Here is a 17,169-nt window from a genome sequence, read left to right as displayed (position 1 = left end):
GGTTTTGTTGCTAGACAAAACTCTACAGGAGCAGAAATAATTGTAAATCTGTATGTTTAGGGCTGGAGTGACTAAGTATTAATAATTAAAAGCAGCAATAACATTTCACTGATTTTTTGTCTAGGCTTTGCGCTGTGCAGAGAACTAGTTTATATACTAAAAATCTTTTCAACCATATTTGCATGAGCCTAAATATGAATTAACTTCCATTTAAAATATTTTTGGGTTGGGTTTGGTTTTTACTTTACATAAAGTAGGGCTGCACGATATCGGAAAAATCTGTTATTGCAATATTTAATTTTTTTGCAATAAATATTGCTATTTGAGTACAGTTTCACCAGATTGTTTGAATGGCTCTATTAAATGTTTTTTTTCTGGGGAGTCTAAGGGTGCTTTCACACACAGATGTTTGTTACAGAACTCTCGTTTGCCTAGTTTGTGTGGTTCATTTGGCAAATGTGAAACCCGCAATCGCGCTCAAATCCGCGGCAAAAAAATCGGTCTGAGAACGCCTGAATTAGCTGCTCTCGGCTCAATTGAAACAAACTCAGGAGCAGATTGTAGTGAGAAAGCTAAATTATCCACTGAACCAGGCTATATCACAGTGTATTATGGATATGTAATAGCCATATATGGCTTTATGAAGAGAGAATTATGAGCTGGGTGTAATGTCTTTACTACTGTTCATGTCAAATTCGAAAGTGAAAGCATGCTGAAATATTACAGGGTGCTGTTTTTCTGGTTGGAAAAGTGACTAAAATTACCATCTGATACTTTTTCCATATTTTAATATTATAATTTTCTTTTATGGCTATTGATTTGTTCTTTCTGCACTGACACTTACACAGAAGATCAACATTGATCTGCTTTATGATCAGACTCTAGTCTTTGTTCATCTATTATTTCTCTCTATAGCCTAATTTAAGCTTGTAATGCATAATTCTAGCCAACATTTTTTTAATACATTGATTGATTCAATAGATAATATTACAAAACTTTAACTTAAATGAGGCTGTATGAGAAAATCTTACCTCTCTGATTTATATTTGGTCACTGTGTTTGTGGGTGTCAAAATTAAAGTGCACCTTGTCGCTTATGTCTTATTTCTCACCATTATAAGTTCAAACAACGTTGTATGACAGGTAAGTGGAATCCATGGGACTCTGAAAAATAAACCCTGAAACTGACCAATGTGAGGAGAGTTTACTTGCATGTGACTTGTTTTAACTATGTTTTGGTCCGTTTAGAAACGTTGCGGTGTGAAAGCGAACCACATTAAGACTGAAAATAAACTTTTTAGCAATTTAAATCCCTATTTCGGAACAAAAGAATCAATCTACAGGTGTTGAAAGCATCCTAAAGCCCCCTTTCCACTGCACACGACAAGTGACAGACGGAAGTCATTCATTTCCAATGGAGAGTACTAGTCTGGGAGCAGCGTGGAGTTACAATCATCTCCGTATACGGAAAATTCGGATCCAAATTGAGCTGCAGATCCGTTAAAATATTTGAACTCCTGTGACTAGACCATATGTGACCGGCTGACCGGATGTGATGTATTCCAGTGTTTTTCAAGCAAAAATGTAAAATTCCAAGCGAAAAAGTCTATAATAAAAAAAATAACATTTCTATTCATAAATGTAAGTAATAAAGTAATAAAAATATATTTTTTTATGTTGTCTCCACATTCCCTCCAGTATTTTAAAGGGCACCTAGGTTACCCCTTTTTTCAGATTTAATATAAGTCTTTTGCATCTCTAGAATGTGTATGTAAAGTTTGAAGTTGCAAAGTTCACGCGCGCTTGCACACACTTACATACTAATACACGCACACCGCAGCTGACATACAAACACACACACAGACAGGCAGAGAGACAGAGCGCGCTTAGCTTTGCACTGTTTTTGCACTCAAATGTGTCAGGATACAGGCTAATCTCCACTGTTGTGTGGATTTCTGTTATGTTATTGTACAAAATAAACCTGATTTAACGTCTACAAACCGGGATTGAAGCGTCTTCCTTTATAATTGTTCTGACACTCGGCTGTGCTGATAAAGTAAAGGTGAAGTAAATCACTGTAATTAATTACACACGTGCTCTGTTTTAAAACACTTTAAAGGGTCACGAAACACCAAAACACATTTTTTGAGCTGTTGACAGTCGTATATGTGTCCCACACTGCTAATAACACTATGAGGACGCCTATATTTCACTAAAAAGTGTAAATTGGTTGTTTTTGCGTTATTTTAAGTAAATTCGTACTTCCGGTTTGAAACTAATTTCTGAAGCTGCGTCACGGTCATGACATAATAGCGTTGTATTCCAGCGTGCAGACTGGACGTCTGTGCCAGAGTGTGTCTTATTACGTCTTACAGTGTGATGCATTAATGCATAAGTAAGGCTTGGTTCAAACCAATCAGCGCGCTCTATTGTGCAACTTCATTATTATTCATTACTGTCACAGTGTTTAGACGGCAGAGAAGCCACGTTGTGTTGGCAAAACAAGCGTGAAGTATTGCTTTTATAGTTTGCTGCAGTTAAGTTTCGTTTTCATTTTCTCTCTGTGAGAGCTCAGAGTCACGTGTGGATTAACAGTGTACACGACGCTCGACAACAATAACTTGCGTGTCTAAGGAGTATTATTGTTTACCTGAGAGCTGTTCTCATCTGCAAACGCTGAGATCCGGATTCGCTTGTAGTATTCTCTTCATAAAGACGCGGCTCTAGTTGCTGTTGATTGTCCTGTCTCTACAGATTTGGTAAGTGAGCAACCAGTGCTCTTTGTTTATTCAGTTTGTTTGTATCTAACAAACTATTGCACCGAGTGTAAACACGTTAGCACCACAACCAAACTTTAACCTCGTGTAGGGTTTTTACCGCATTTAGTGACCGGACTAACACACGCAGCTTTCTGACACTACCTGCCGTGTGCATCTAAGTTTCCGGGAAATGCTGAGTTTTTTTTTTCTCTCATTCGCCGTGCGGTATCAAACATTGCATGAAAAATACACGCTTAGAGCAGTTCCTCGAATCAAATATCTCGTTTGTTGCGAGGGGCATGAATGAATTCCCTGAATGAAAGTCCACCATTTAATAATTTGGCAAATAATTCGACTACAGATGTCCATGTAGGTTAAACACCATCACTTTCTACTGTGTGTGTGAATTTTGTCTCTGAAACTCACGCATGCCTAAATAGACACTCCCACACCCTCCCACTTTAGTTCCTCCGACACTCCCCCCTAAACAGAGCTGGACACGCCCACTTTTCTGACTTTTTCCAAAGTAGAGGTGTGAAAACACCCTGCTGAAACGAAGGGGTTTTATGGCCCTTTAAACATGTGAAACTTACTCTTAATCAAATTTGATGATGATTGCTGATCCTAGCGAACTGAACAGACCTTTTATTCCCGGTTGCTTTGCATATGTCTGGTCTTGTTGACATATACACGTGACTACCGGGACATGTTAATGCAAGCAGCTGTCAATCAATTCGGTGGGCGGGGGACCGTACTCATACGTAAAGTTGCGGTTGGTCTGAAAACCGCTCCTATTGGTCCACCGTTTCTATGTTGTTAAATTGAAAAAAAGGACTGGGTGTGTTTATATCACCCCAATATGATAGTCTATACACTATATATACACATATGTTTGTCCAAAAGCTTGAAAAGTAGATTTTTCACCATAGGTGCCCTTTAAGCAGTCTGAGTTTCTAGTATTTATTCATTCAGTCACGGGGAATTGCTTTTGCACTTCTTTATTTCGGACACTGCGAGAACAGTCTCCCATGGTGCACGTCAGAGCTGAAAATTCTGTGCGACTGCCACAAGGGGGCATAAGCCGACAGTCTTGTCCAAATGTTGTGTGCAGTGGAAAGGCAGCTTAACAGTATTTAGGTACAGAAATGGCTTTTCTTGCTTTGTTTGGTCTCATATCTAGTCTAAATATCTAAAAATTCTTAAATAAAAATGTTGGTTTCAACTTAAAAAGAAGTCAAAACTAAGAGTTTTTCTGGCCTAGTGGTTAGCCCGCCGAGATATAGTGCAGCAGAACTTTAGGGCGTCCAGAGTTCGAATCCCAGCTCGAGGGCATTTCCCGACCCTACCCCTCCCTTTTTCTCCCACTTAACTTCCTGTCTCATTACTGTCCTATCTAATAAAAAGGCAAAAAAATAAATCTGAAAAAAAAAAATACATTTATTCTAGGCGAAATAAAACAAATGAGACTTTCTCCAGAAGGAAAATTATGGACCCTTTTTACAAGACTGTTGAAAAGCATTTAATGGTCTTCATGTTCTGAAATGCTTGAAAGTTTTTAATATTTTAATCTTTTAAAAAACTTATGTACATTTATATGTATTCACATATTATGCTTGAGATGATAACCACTATCAAGGTATACCACAGTTTCGAAAAGCCAAGGTTTTAAAACTGCCAAAATTTTCTGCTGTACTGTTCCTATGGTATATGTAAGATTTGTATTTTATTATTTAATTTTTTTAATTAAATTCTCCAGCTGAAATTATATTCGAAGAAACCATTTTAAATTGCTAAGAAATCAGTGTTTTTGAAACCAATGAAGTTAGCAGAAGTCAATGATTCATTTGAGTTATTTAGCCTGACATGTTTAGCTACTGCTCCAAAATATTTTAAATCTTTAACATAAAATATAGTGTGTTATAAAGGGGGAAAAGGTTTTAGTATTTTACCCAGACATTTAAAAAGAATATATTTTAGAACAATAATCACAATATTGTGTAACTGTGTGATTATCATACACTCAGAATCTTATTAGGGCCATGATAGGCCCATGCTTATTACATATGTATTATATCATCTTTGCATCAAATTACTAAAAAAAATGACCGTTTGTGCGAGGCATTTGTAAAGCAGGATCTATGGGGCAGGACAGTAAATTTGCCATTATTCTCTCTTCTGTTTGTTGTTTTAGCCTCACACATTTTTTTTCCATTCTCTGAAAGTCTTGATAACACAATCATTATTTTAAACAAGAGCACTGACCAATATCATACCCAATAAATTTAAATAACTGACAGACTAATTTGACACTGCAAGTTGCACACCCAAGTGCATATGGAGAATAAATTAGTTTTTCTTGTGTATTTTATAATAAAAAGAAACAAAGCACAATATCTGGGTCCCTCGGCTAAAGAGTTCACAATTACAGTGTATATATAGATCTACTACGGACTGAACAGCACTCAGGCAGTTCAAGTTCACACACACAAATATCTGGATACTGAGAGACGCTGCTTAATATAGACCTGCAAATCCTTAAAACCTGTTTATTTGTACATGCTTTACATCCTGTAGTGTTTTGTCCAAATGACTCGCCATGAGCTTTGATTGCATTGCGAGTGCTGACAGGTTAATGATCGACCACATTTCGTAAAAAAAAAAAAAAAGGGTCTTGGGAGGGTGAAAGGTTAGTGTCGCATGTGCAGAGTGTTTCGTAATTGTTTTATAACCTAGGCAGCTAGTGGTTGGTTCTACTTGGCACCATGTTTGGCCTAGTCTGCGAGCTGTGCCATTGTATACATGTTTGGGATGAGTTGGCTTGGGTGAGGCCTGTCGTGTTCGGCCTGATTCTCTACAACGGCCTGCCCTGCCCCATGAGCGGATAGTTATCTCACAGAGGAACCAAAGGGGAGATTAGTAACAACAATGGATTTCCATACAGCAGCAGCAGCCTCACTCATGACTCAGCACTGGCCTTTAGTACACTTGTGTACTGTCTGTATGCGTGTCTTCATCTGTGTCTATGAGCATCTCTTTTGCTTTCTCCGTCTGTGCAGAGCTTGTGGACATTTGTCTTTTTCTTTGTCTACTCTTTTGTTGTGTTCTCCTTCCTCTTAGTTGTGCACCCTTTATGCTGTTCATGTGTTAGCTGCTGTTTACATGCGCTTTGACGTGTTTTCATTCCACCTGAACCACACTATTGTGACCGAACACCTCCATGCCACGTGGTTTTCCTGTTTTACCACGAGCTTTATCTGTTTTACGTCATCTCATGCTGTCAGAGGAAAGCAAACACTGCTCTTCCTGGTTGAGGGTTGAGCAGCAGATAGCGAAATGTTCTTTGAAATGTTTTGGAGTTGGCTGGTGGTCATTTGTTTTCATTAAAATTCAAGGTGGAATCGAAAACACAACCTGAAAATCAAATTTAAGAGTTGGGAATGGTGCATAGCACACAAGTGTCTCAAAGATAAATGGCTCTTCTTTGACAGAGATTAGAGGTTGACCGATATGTGCAAAATATAGATTTTAGGGCCTAACAGCAAAAATTGTGTTTCTTAAAGGGATAGTTCACCTAAAAATGAAAATTATTTGATATATACTCACCCTCAAGTTGTTGTAAACCTTCGAGTTTCTTTCTTCTGTTGAACACAAATGAAGATATTTTTATAAAGCTAATAACATAGCCAAAATGTCTATGGCTAGTTTTTTAGCTTTTTATAAAATATCTTCTGTATATCTACTATGTTCTGTGTTCAACAGGTTTGGAACAAGTAAAGAGTGTTGTAAATGTTTGAGTGAAGCATTCCTTTAATGTTTTTGTACATAATCTCTGATTAAAATAAAAGCTGTTGATAGCTGTGTCTAGACCAGGGGTGCCCAAACTTTCTCATATGAAGTGCTAAAAACCAAATATCAGTGATAGCCGTGGGCCAAAGATAAATATACTAAACTATTTACCACCATTAATTTTCTAATTAATTTCATAATATAAAAAAATAAATAGAAAACGTTACTTTGAATTGTATTAACTAATGCAGTATAACTATTTTCCATTAGAACTTATTAGAATACAAACAAATCAAAGGTTACCATGAGCCAACTTTGGCCTGCGGACGCTAGTTTGGGCATCTCTGGTCTAGACCTTTCGACAACTAAATGTTTAACTTTGTTTTATTTAATTGGACATTTTAAGTAAATGCTTGGAGTTAATAATCATTTTCAACAATGTGGTTTGCCATGTTAAATGTTACACTGCAGTTTAATAGTTGGCATTTGGTAGGATTTTTTTATTGTTATATTCACCGACGTTACATATTTATTTGATCATTTATACAGTAAAAACATGCATGGTTGGAGATCCTGTCCTGAAGGGATTTCAGGAATAGCTGAAAATTATTACACTTAAAAAAAATAAAAATAAGAACATGTTTGTAATATATCAGGGTTTCCGTAGGGTCTTGAAAAGACTTGATGTCTTACATTTCAAAAACAAAATTTTAGGCCTTAAAGTCTTTAAATTTTGAAACAAAAATGAAAAAACAGGTTTTCCTTGGTTTATGTAAAGCTACCCAATCAATCCAACACATCCAATCACTAATAATACAAAACTTGTAGCAAATCTCTATTTATAACTAATATTATAACAGTCTGTTATGTATACATTTAATGTAAATTAGTTTGAAGTCTTTTTTTTTTTTTTTTTTTTTAATCATCTTCAAACCTCATATTCATGTTGGATATTAAGGTAGTAAAGAGTTATCTTGTCATGGTTTATAGGAACATGCTTAATTCTCACACAGGCATGCTCATTTATGCCATTTATCTTGCACTTATAGGTATAAATCAGCGTACCTACGCCACATAAAATCATTTATATTATGAATACCATTCACATTTGAAGTCAAAATAATATATGCAGCATACTTGATTGCCAGTGCACTCTAGAGAAATACCATACCATATGGTACCATACTAGCAAAATCGGTCAACCTCATTTTATTTTATTTGACTATTTTTCTTTTGTGACAATCAACATTTTCTTCGAGCATTTATCATGTTATGACGTTCTCCAAACTCTACAGAAGCTTCGAAATGTAAAAACTAGACTAAAACTGCATGGTGTGAGTTTAGCTAACCGAGCATTGTATTCTCCGTGTGTGAGCGTGTTGGGCCTGTACTAACCATGGATGCGTTTGTTCTTGCTGGATGGCGTGTGGTGCTGGTGTGGGGCTGGATGCTACAGGCATTGGTAAACTCTCCACTGCCGATGGCAAAGCCTTTGCAGATCCAGAGGTGTTACGCCGGCTGACGTCGTCGGTGAGCTGTGCACTAGACGAGGCCGCCGCCGCACTGACCCGTATGAGGGCCGAAAACACACTCAACGCCAGCCAGGCCGACAAGTAGGCATCTTTTCTCACACAAACACACATTTCTCCTGTTTATACATCATGATGCAACATTCTTGTTCAGCCAGCAAGAATTACTTCACTGTTAAGGCTTAACACAGAGCGATATTAAAGGATTAGTTCACTTTCAGAATGAACTTTTCTCATTTACATGCCACCATTTCAGAAACAAATTAAGGTTTTGAGAAAAACGAGCAGGATTTTTCTCCATATAGTGGACTTCTCAGTGGTACGCAATCCCAGCAGAGGAATAAAGGTCTTACCTTGCTTAACAATTGGTCATTTTCTTAAAATAAAAGGTTATATACTTTTTACCAACCAAAGCTCATCTGGGATGCAAACTTCTGTGGTTAACACTATATATATATATATATATATATATATATATATATATATATATATATATATATATATATATATATATATATATATATATATATATATATATATATATATATTTCAGGCTTCTCTAAAACTGCTGTTTGAAAGCTCGAACCACTGAGCAACTATATGAAGAAGAGTCCTGCATGCTTTTAAAAACTGGAGAAAGAAAGAAATGACCATCTTGAATGATGAGTAAATTATCATCAAATGTTCATTCTGGAAGTGAACGAATCTGAATGTTTAAAGCAGTCTTGATATGAAATTAGAAGCAGGTAGCTTCTCTAGGTCTTCTTGCTCCTTCAGTTAGAGTAGTTAGCTTCGCCTGCACAGTCGCAGTAATTGTAGTAGTCTGGTTATTTTTAGCCGTAGCCTGGCTGAGGCCTGCTCGGACGGCGACGTGAATGCGGTGCGGAAGCTGCTAGACGAGGGACGCAGCGTCAACGAGCACACAGAGGAGGGCGAGAGCCTGCTGTGTCTGGCCTGCTCAGCTGGATACTATGAGCTCGCACAGGTACTGTGTACAGACTTAAACTCGCACTATTGTTTTGTCCTTCCACATTTTTAGCCCTGAAGCTTTCATTTAAGATGCTACAAATGCATTTGGTTAAAATCTAATGCATTTGGTTGATTAAGTAATTAAAATATTAACTTGTCTGATTTGCTTTTGTAATTTCTGCACTTTTTAATGAACTAAAATAAATTAAATGCAATTGTTTTATTGCCACTCTTTAGATAAACAGCTAGTAACCATTTTAAGCTATTTGTAATTTCTGATGTTATGAATTATTAAAGTCAATTTCTTTTTTCTTCCCCAAATTTCTCATGGCCAAATTTTATATGGGTTATGTGTAGTACATGAAATTCCTAGGGGTGTATAGATACATGGTAATATCGAGAAATCACAATGAAAATGCAATGCATTCGCTGATATAAATGATATAAAGAGCGATTTTAAAGTTAGTTTTATCCAAGAGTCAGATTCCCACAAAATATCAATTGTTTTTATGTGCTACATCATGATTGCATATTCACGGCGGTGATACTACTTGTGAGCTGATTCACTTACCACAGAAAGACAGGACAAGCCTGTGAATGCATCATTATGCGACCAGATGCTTGTGTTGCGTACTTTGGTGTACATATTCAAAAATCTTTGCCCAGGTTGTGAATAATAGGTAATAAAGTTGTCAATAATGTTTGTTTTGGATCATCAGGAGCATTTTAACCAAGAGTAGGCCTAGATATATCATTTACCATATATTTTAGAGAGTACTAATATTAAACATTAATATGATTTTGAGATGATAGTATTAAGATGAATATTGTTAAGATATTGAGAATAATAATGAAACAATTTCATATCGCAAGTATCATTATATTTATATCTTATCTTGACTTGAATGAATTGTTACACCCCTAAAAATTTCAGCAGGTATTTCTCCAGTCACATGATCCCTCAAAAATCTTTCTTATAAGCTGATTTGGTGCTTAATCATATTTTGTAAAGGTGTTTTTTGATTTTTGAGAGTAATTTTCAGACAATGATCTTATAACTCTTTATTAAAGGGTCACTTGATTGATTTGTGAGAATCTTAATCTTTATCTATACATAGTCTATATCTGAAGATTCTTTACTTTCAGCGTAATTCTCACTACGTTTTCTGATTTTTCTATTTTGAACTAATATAATTGAATAGACCAATCATAAAAGTTTATGTACTGCTTTATTTCAAATAAATTTGACTAATAATTGTATATTAATATTTTAAAATGTTTTTAATAACATCTAAGAATAAACTGAAGGACTAGTATTTTCATCTGAAAGACATTCACAGTAAAGAACTGGGTAAAACTGAATGTGTAGCATTACATTGTATCCATGTATTAGGTCTTGATAAAATAAAATCTGTCGTTGTTAATCAATCAAAACATTGAATCATTCACAATAATTTTTTTTTTTATTCCGACCACTGTTCCTTTTGTACTTCTATGAACAGTTTTGTAAAGCTTTTCTTATTTTGTGTTGCTTAATCTGTTTATTGTATTTTTGTTTTAATTTTTAATTACAAAAATAAGAATACAGAAATCTACATTTTAGTTGTTAATATAGTAATTATTGTTAATGCAACTAAACTCATAATATAATAATAAAAAATGGTTTGCATATGAATATGGTGTTGTTAGTGATGAAGAAAATACACTATTTTAGTTTTAATATAAGAAGGACGTCTGGGTTAATTTGTGTATGCCCGCTTGTAGGTCTTGCTGGCCATGCATGCTAACGTGGAGGACCGAGGGATTAAAGGAGACATCACGCCACTAATGGCTGCTGCAAGCGGTGGTTACGTCGACATCGTCAAACTGCTCTTAGTGCATGGAGCTGATGTTAATGCACAGTCTTCAACAGGTACAACACCTTTTTTCTGAGCTTTTAAATAAGTGAAATGAAAGTGAACTTAAGTGGACCAAAAAGAGTAAAGTACGTTTTCAGTTGTGTTCAAGTCATTAAATGCGTGCTTGCCTTTTCTTTTCCTGCAGGTAACACAGCCTTGACATATGCATGTGCTGGAGGCTTCCTGGATGTAGTGAAGGTGTTGCTGAAAGAGGGTGCTAACATTGAAGATCACAATGAGAACGGTCACACTCCGCTGATGGAAGCGGCCAGTGCAGGCCATGTGGAGGTGGCTCGTGTGCTCCTGGAGTACGGCGCTGGAATCAACACACACTCCAATGAGTTTAAGGAGAGTGCGCTCACACTCGCCTGTTATAAAGGTGCGTCACAACAAAGATTGCAAAGATTGCATCTGTTGATAAAAACAAATTAATATCAGGTGATAAATGCAATCGTGAAATGTGATGAGCTATAGCTTTTTTTAATCAATTACAGATAACATTTTAATTTCATTATTATAGGTTCATAGATTTTTTATTAATGTGATTTTTTTTAGGTGTTCAGACATATTTTTATTATTTTTATTGTTATACTGTTTTATTGCAGAAAAATAAAGTGCCTTTGTTCCATATTAATCTTTTAAATATCTATATTAATCTCTAATACACCCTAAAGTAAAATTTGATGTTTTGACATTCAATTGTTTAATTTCTGTATTTCTATCTTAAGTCTATGAATTAGATATTATTTTTATTGTATTATTTTAATAGCAAAGCTAAAGAATTACAAAGTTGTAATGTGGTTTAAATAATTATTAATAATTACTATTTTAAGGATAAAACATTGACGTATGAAGATCCAATTTATTTACAAATTTTTAATTTCTGAATTATAATCAAATACAAACAATTTTTTTTTTACAATTATCCTTCATTATATATTGCTTTTTAAATTAATTATTGCATGAAAATTTACAGTACTTTCTACAAGATATTCTAAGGGGCCGATCACACTGAACACGCTTTTATGTTTCATGTTTCAAAAACGTAAGGCGTGCTGCAATGCCTTTGTGTTGACTAGAAAAAAAGAATCGGCTGCCTGTTGTGCACGAGTGTTTTTGTTGATATTGGTATCATTTTAATATTTAATAATAATGTGTTATTCAAGATTTGTAAATTCAGCTCCGGTTAACTCAAAACAGTAACCTCTAGTCTCTCCTCTATCTTTAAAAGTCTCTGTAGTCTTCTTGACAACACAAATACTGCAGTTACCTCAACGGACGCCTGGAATTGATTTAGGACTCAACGTAAACCATTTGAATGCAGAATGAAAAAGACACAACTGATGTTACGCGCTTTTTCCGCTCAGAGTTGTCTTTTTTTTTAACTGCAAGAGCACAGCGCGCAACGGCAAAAACGCAAGACGCGCAGGGCGTATAAGCAGCGCACAAAACGCTCACAAAAAGCATGTTCGGTGTGATCAGCCCCTAATGCTTTTAAAATAAACGCATAATCAAAATGTCACGTCAAAAACAATTAAAATGCTGTGTAATTTCTGAGTTCAAAACATTTTACCCTCACCATCCCTAATTTTAAGTTTGGTCTCTAAAATTTAATTGTTTCTTTTTATAATAAATACTTATTCAAAATATATACCTTAACTGGATAGAGATGTGCAAGTAATCACATTAAAAAATAAATAAAAGTAAATAATAAATTCCTGACTGTGTTTGTAAAAAAAAAAAAAAAAAAAAAAGAAAAATTAATGTGACATTGATCGTATCCTTGTTGTTCCCCAGGGCACTTGGACATGGTCAGGTTTCTGTTAGAAGCAGGAGCTGACCAGGAGCACAAGACAGACGAGATGCACACTGCACTCATGGAGGCCTGCATGGTAACACCACCTCTTAAGTACACAGTCTGTAGGAACTTCCTCTGATGTTTGTGCAGGTCTTGTGAAGTCCTAATTCTCGTGGTTGTTCTTGTGTAGGATGGGCATGTGGAGGTGGCACGGCTGCTATTAGATAGCGGAGCGCAGGTAAACATGCCTGCTGACTCATTTGAGTCGCCTTTAACGCTGGCTGCCTGCGGGGGCCACGTGGAGCTGGCAGCGCTTCTGATCGAGAGGGGGGCCAACCTGGAGGAGGTGAACGATGAGGGATACACGCCGCTGATGGAGGCAGCTCGGGAGGGCCATGAAGAGATGGTAGCACTGCTCTTGGCACAAGGTACTGGGGAATACAACCGTCAATGAAGTAACAAGTTCACTTGGGCTGCATTTACACAAGTGAATATGGCCCATGTACGTGTAAGCAAGAAAAGATCACATGAATTCCGATCTGTGCCTGTGTGTGTGCAGTGTATGCAGGTAGATTGGATTTTCACCTGTCAATGCGAGTCGCGCATCATCAAAAACTGTAGCGAATGACGTCAAGTCTGACACTTTCTTTTTCGAACAGACTTCAGTCCCATACATTAAATCTCATACACAAGGACTAAAAAAAGCTAAAAGAGAGAACGAGGGATAGATCAACATCCACCACATAACCAGTATAAAGCTGTTGCATACTTCACACGGCATAAATCACGCCTGGACATGCATGGACATTACATTAAGATGCATACAGGTTTTAAAAGGGCCAGATTAAAACAAGATGGCAAAATGAGAACTTTTCTGTCAGAAACTATTGTAAAACAACCTGTCAAAAAGAATAAAAAATGAAACCCTGTGAACACATTAAATATAGGAATGGAGAAAAGAGGGCTTTTTTATTATTAACTGTCCGTCAGCACCCGCTCGTTTTTCCGTGTCATTGCGCCTTTGCCTTGTGCTGCATAGATGCAAAATTGGAAACAAGTCACTTTTAAAACATAATGTAAGCTGGTCATCAAAAAAATCAGATACAGTCACCAAATTGGAATTGACCGTCAAGATCTGCAGTGTAAATGCAGCCTTGTAAAAGTTATAATACCTCCAAACGGGTGGATTTGACATTTTTAATACATGTATATAATATCTGTATTTAAACTATAGTTGGGCATTGATTTTTTTATTTATTTTTTTATCTAGATTAAAATTGCTCATTTGAATTCTGCTGAAGGCATTCAAAGTATGTGTGCAACCAAATAATAAGTCTTTGAGAACGGGTTTCTTAAGCTAGGTGGCGCATTAGACCAGGGGCTCATCTCCTGTTTCCAAAATGCATCACTGTAACTGCTTGAGAAACTGTTCTACTATGATAATTGGTGATAAAAATAAGTTATGTTCAATAAGATGTACTTGTGTTTACTAACTGTTTATTCAGTTAAACATTAATTTTGATCTGTAGGCCTACATAAGCTCTAAGGCAAGTTCACTGAGCCCTGACAGTGTATCAAACATCGAGTATCATGGGCAATAGTACTTAAATAAGATTTTAATATGATTAAAACAATTCTCTGATTAAGAGTTTTCTATGTAAACAGTGATTTTTTTATCACCTTAATGCGACTTAAGTCATAACTGAACTAAACAGAATGGAATTAAGACGTGGAGTATGCTTATATTAGTGGCATTACTGACAAACTATTACCATCATGTAGGACTTTTCGCCATGTTTTCCGACAAGATCCACACAGGTGGCTGTCTTTAAAGCACTGCACGCGCACACAGACACACGTGCACACACACACACCGCGAAATGTTGAAGTTTTTTTTTTTTCATTTGGTGTGCGTTAAATTCTATAAGTCCTTATTCCTTATTTGCGTCTAATACCTCAGTTTGTCATAGGTGTGAATGAAATTTTTATGAGTTAAAGTAAAACTGCTGAACTGCAGTTAAAGTCAGGGATACTGCTGATTTGATTCAGAAGGCCACTTTTTTTGTCAGACGGCTCACCGGTGAGGTATACATCCTCGCTAAAATATTAAGGTGAAAGTCATCATAGCTTGCATAGAATAGACCCAGCTCCCAACCCAATTTTAAGAATAGATTAACGGCGAGATAATTAAAATCGCGCAATAAGATTCTCGCGTTAACGCCGATAATGGCCCAACCACTAATTTAAACATAAATGATTTTAAACCCTCATACAGAAGAAAGCTGTATGGGCCGTTCATATGTCGCGTCTTTGCATACTAATTTTTATTATTTCAAATGTAGATGCACACCAAGAACACACAAATAGAGAGAGGAAGTGGAAACCCTCCAGTATTTTTCACATGTGGTTTAGAGTCGACATGTGAATGCCCCCATAAAACAACCAAGCACACACAAGATGATGCAGTTCTTGTTACTGGGCATGTTGCTGTTTGCCACTAGGTGTATGGTATATGCCTTGCTATTTTGGTAACTTTAACACTGGAATGTTAATCAATGTTCCAACTATATACCGTATACCAATACCGTACCCAACCAAAAGGCTCAGTGGAAATGGGCCATGATAGACAGGTAATTTGGTATGAGTTACTGCTAAATCTTACACTGTCTTACACTGCATTGTATTATAGCTATTGTACTGGCTCTTGTGGGAACAGTTTGCAAATGACAGTAGTTTGAGTACAGTATTTTCACAAATCAGACTTTACCCTTGCTATCAATGGCTTGCCATGACCTACTTTTGTGGTTCTTGTTTTTGTCAAACATCTCAAAAGGTGGAAACATAATTTTGTTGTTTGTATTGGTCATTCTAAACTGCGGTTTACTCATTTTTGGGTTATCTTGCTTCAAATTTCTCACTCGTTAACTTTATGCTACTTTATTATATCTGACTTTATGGACTGCACATGCCAAAATCCTGTGTTAAGCTCCTGGCTTGCAAAATTGTGATTTGTTGGAAAAACACAGCCTGTTTACAAAAAAAAACCTGTTGTGTTGCACATCCACATATTGTAAATTGCTGACATCTATGTAGTTTCTCCTGATAAAACATTTCAGTAAGGAAGAGGTCATAGCTGATGACATTTTCTGTGTGACACTGTGGTGTCCTCCACTAATTGGCCACTATTTAAGAAAATTGGTTTCTTATCCTTTTTAATTTAGGTTTATATATTTCATTGATTTAAATATGATGCTGGTTTTGGAGCAAGAAATATTGACCCAGGGTTATATGCTGTATAAAAAGCCCTAAATGATTCAATGTCAGGATTTCTTTATACTTACAAACTGAGTGATGACTTGTTTTATTTTAGGTGCAAATATTAACGCTCAGACAGAAGAGACGCAGGAGACTGCGTTGACTCTGGCATGTTGCGGAGGCTTCCTAGAGGTGGCGGATTTCCTTATTAAAGCTGGGGCGGACATTGAGTTGGGTTGCTCCACTCCGCTCATGGAGGCTGCACAGGAGGGCCATCTGGAGCTGGTCAAATACTTGCTGGCTGCTGGTGAGGCCTTGCTTCTGATGTAATTCTTGAAAATATTTTCCTTTGTCTGTAGCTCAGTATGTTCACACACATCTTTCTCTGTGTTTAGGGGCAAACGTCCATGCCACAACAGCTACAGGTGACACAGCTCTCACGTATGCCTGTGAGAACGGACACACGGATGTGGCCGACGTGCTGCTTCAAACAGGGGCTGATCTGGTTCGTGGATCTCTTAATTTTTATACTACTGATTTTGGACTTTCACTATTATTATTGACTGGTGTTTTTGTTTTTAGGAACATGAATCAGAAGGGGGCAGGACTCCACTGATGAAAGCAGCCCGAGCAGGACACCTGTGCACTGTGCAGTTTCTCATCAGTAAAGGCAAGTTGCAGTGTTCTTAAACTGAGCTGCAGCAATCAATCAGTGAGACCAATAACACATGAGAATAAAAACTGTCAATAATGAATTATCACAAATATTATATATATAGCTTTTATGCAGAATAAAATTTGCTGAATGCAGACATGATTCAGACATGAATGCAAATATCATCAGTAAGTAGAAAAAATGTAAAATGTTTAAATTGGTTCCTAAAGATGCAGTTTAATCTTGCCAGCCATATTTCAAATAAGCTATTTAGTATCACTATTTTTGTCACTACCTTAAAGGTTCTCGGTTGGTAATGTTTCCTTCATTTGTTTTCTCAACAAGACTTTGTTTTCTATTTTGTGATTTTTTTTTTTTGTGTAACATTTATTTGTCCAAAATACATTAAAAAAATTATGTTGTGAAATTATATAAAAGTTTGTCACATTTTGATATCAGTGTTAAATTAAACTTACTAAAGTGAACTTGTATAAATGGCATCTTGCATACAGATGAAGTAG

General features: G+C 36.3%; 1 protein-coding gene and 1 long non-coding RNA gene across 6 annotated transcripts in view; one reads left to right on the top strand and one right to left on the bottom strand.

Moving 5' to 3' along the window:
• The window catches only part of ankhd1 (ankyrin repeat and KH domain containing 1), a 74,490-nt gene that overhangs the window by 36,649 nt on the left and 20,672 nt on the right, over nt 1–17,169 (top strand). For 2 of the 5 annotated variants that reach the window (NM_001199768.1, XM_005161355.6), the window contains 9 exon segments: nt 8,001–8,157; nt 8,911–9,058; nt 10,807–10,954; nt 11,086–11,319; nt 12,738–12,832; nt 12,929–13,166; nt 16,109–16,300; nt 16,389–16,498; nt 16,576–16,663. In NM_001199768.1, coding sequence (NP_001186697.1) covers nt 8,001–8,157; nt 8,911–9,058; nt 10,807–10,954; nt 11,086–11,319; nt 12,738–12,832; nt 12,929–13,166; nt 16,109–16,300; nt 16,389–16,498; nt 16,576–16,663 — 1,410 coding nt within the window. 5 annotated transcript variants of the gene reach the window in all.
• Nucleotides 3,078–7,361, bottom strand: LOC141380005 (uncharacterized). The gene is made up of 2 exons (XR_012397207.1): nt 5,179–7,361; nt 3,078–4,894 (listed from the first exon to the last, which is right to left on the bottom strand). It is a non-coding gene; the product is annotated as an uncharacterized lncRNA (long non-coding RNA).

The sequence above is a fragment of the Danio rerio genome, chromosome 21, assembly GCF_049306965.1.
Source record: "Danio rerio strain Tuebingen ecotype United States chromosome 21, GRCz12tu, whole genome shotgun sequence".
In the NCBI taxonomy this organism is placed as follows: Eukaryota; Metazoa; Chordata; class Actinopteri; order Cypriniformes; family Danionidae; genus Danio; species Danio rerio.
The sequence above is the reverse complement of the archived record's forward strand: the minus strand, read 5'-3'. Positions and strand labels throughout refer to the sequence as shown.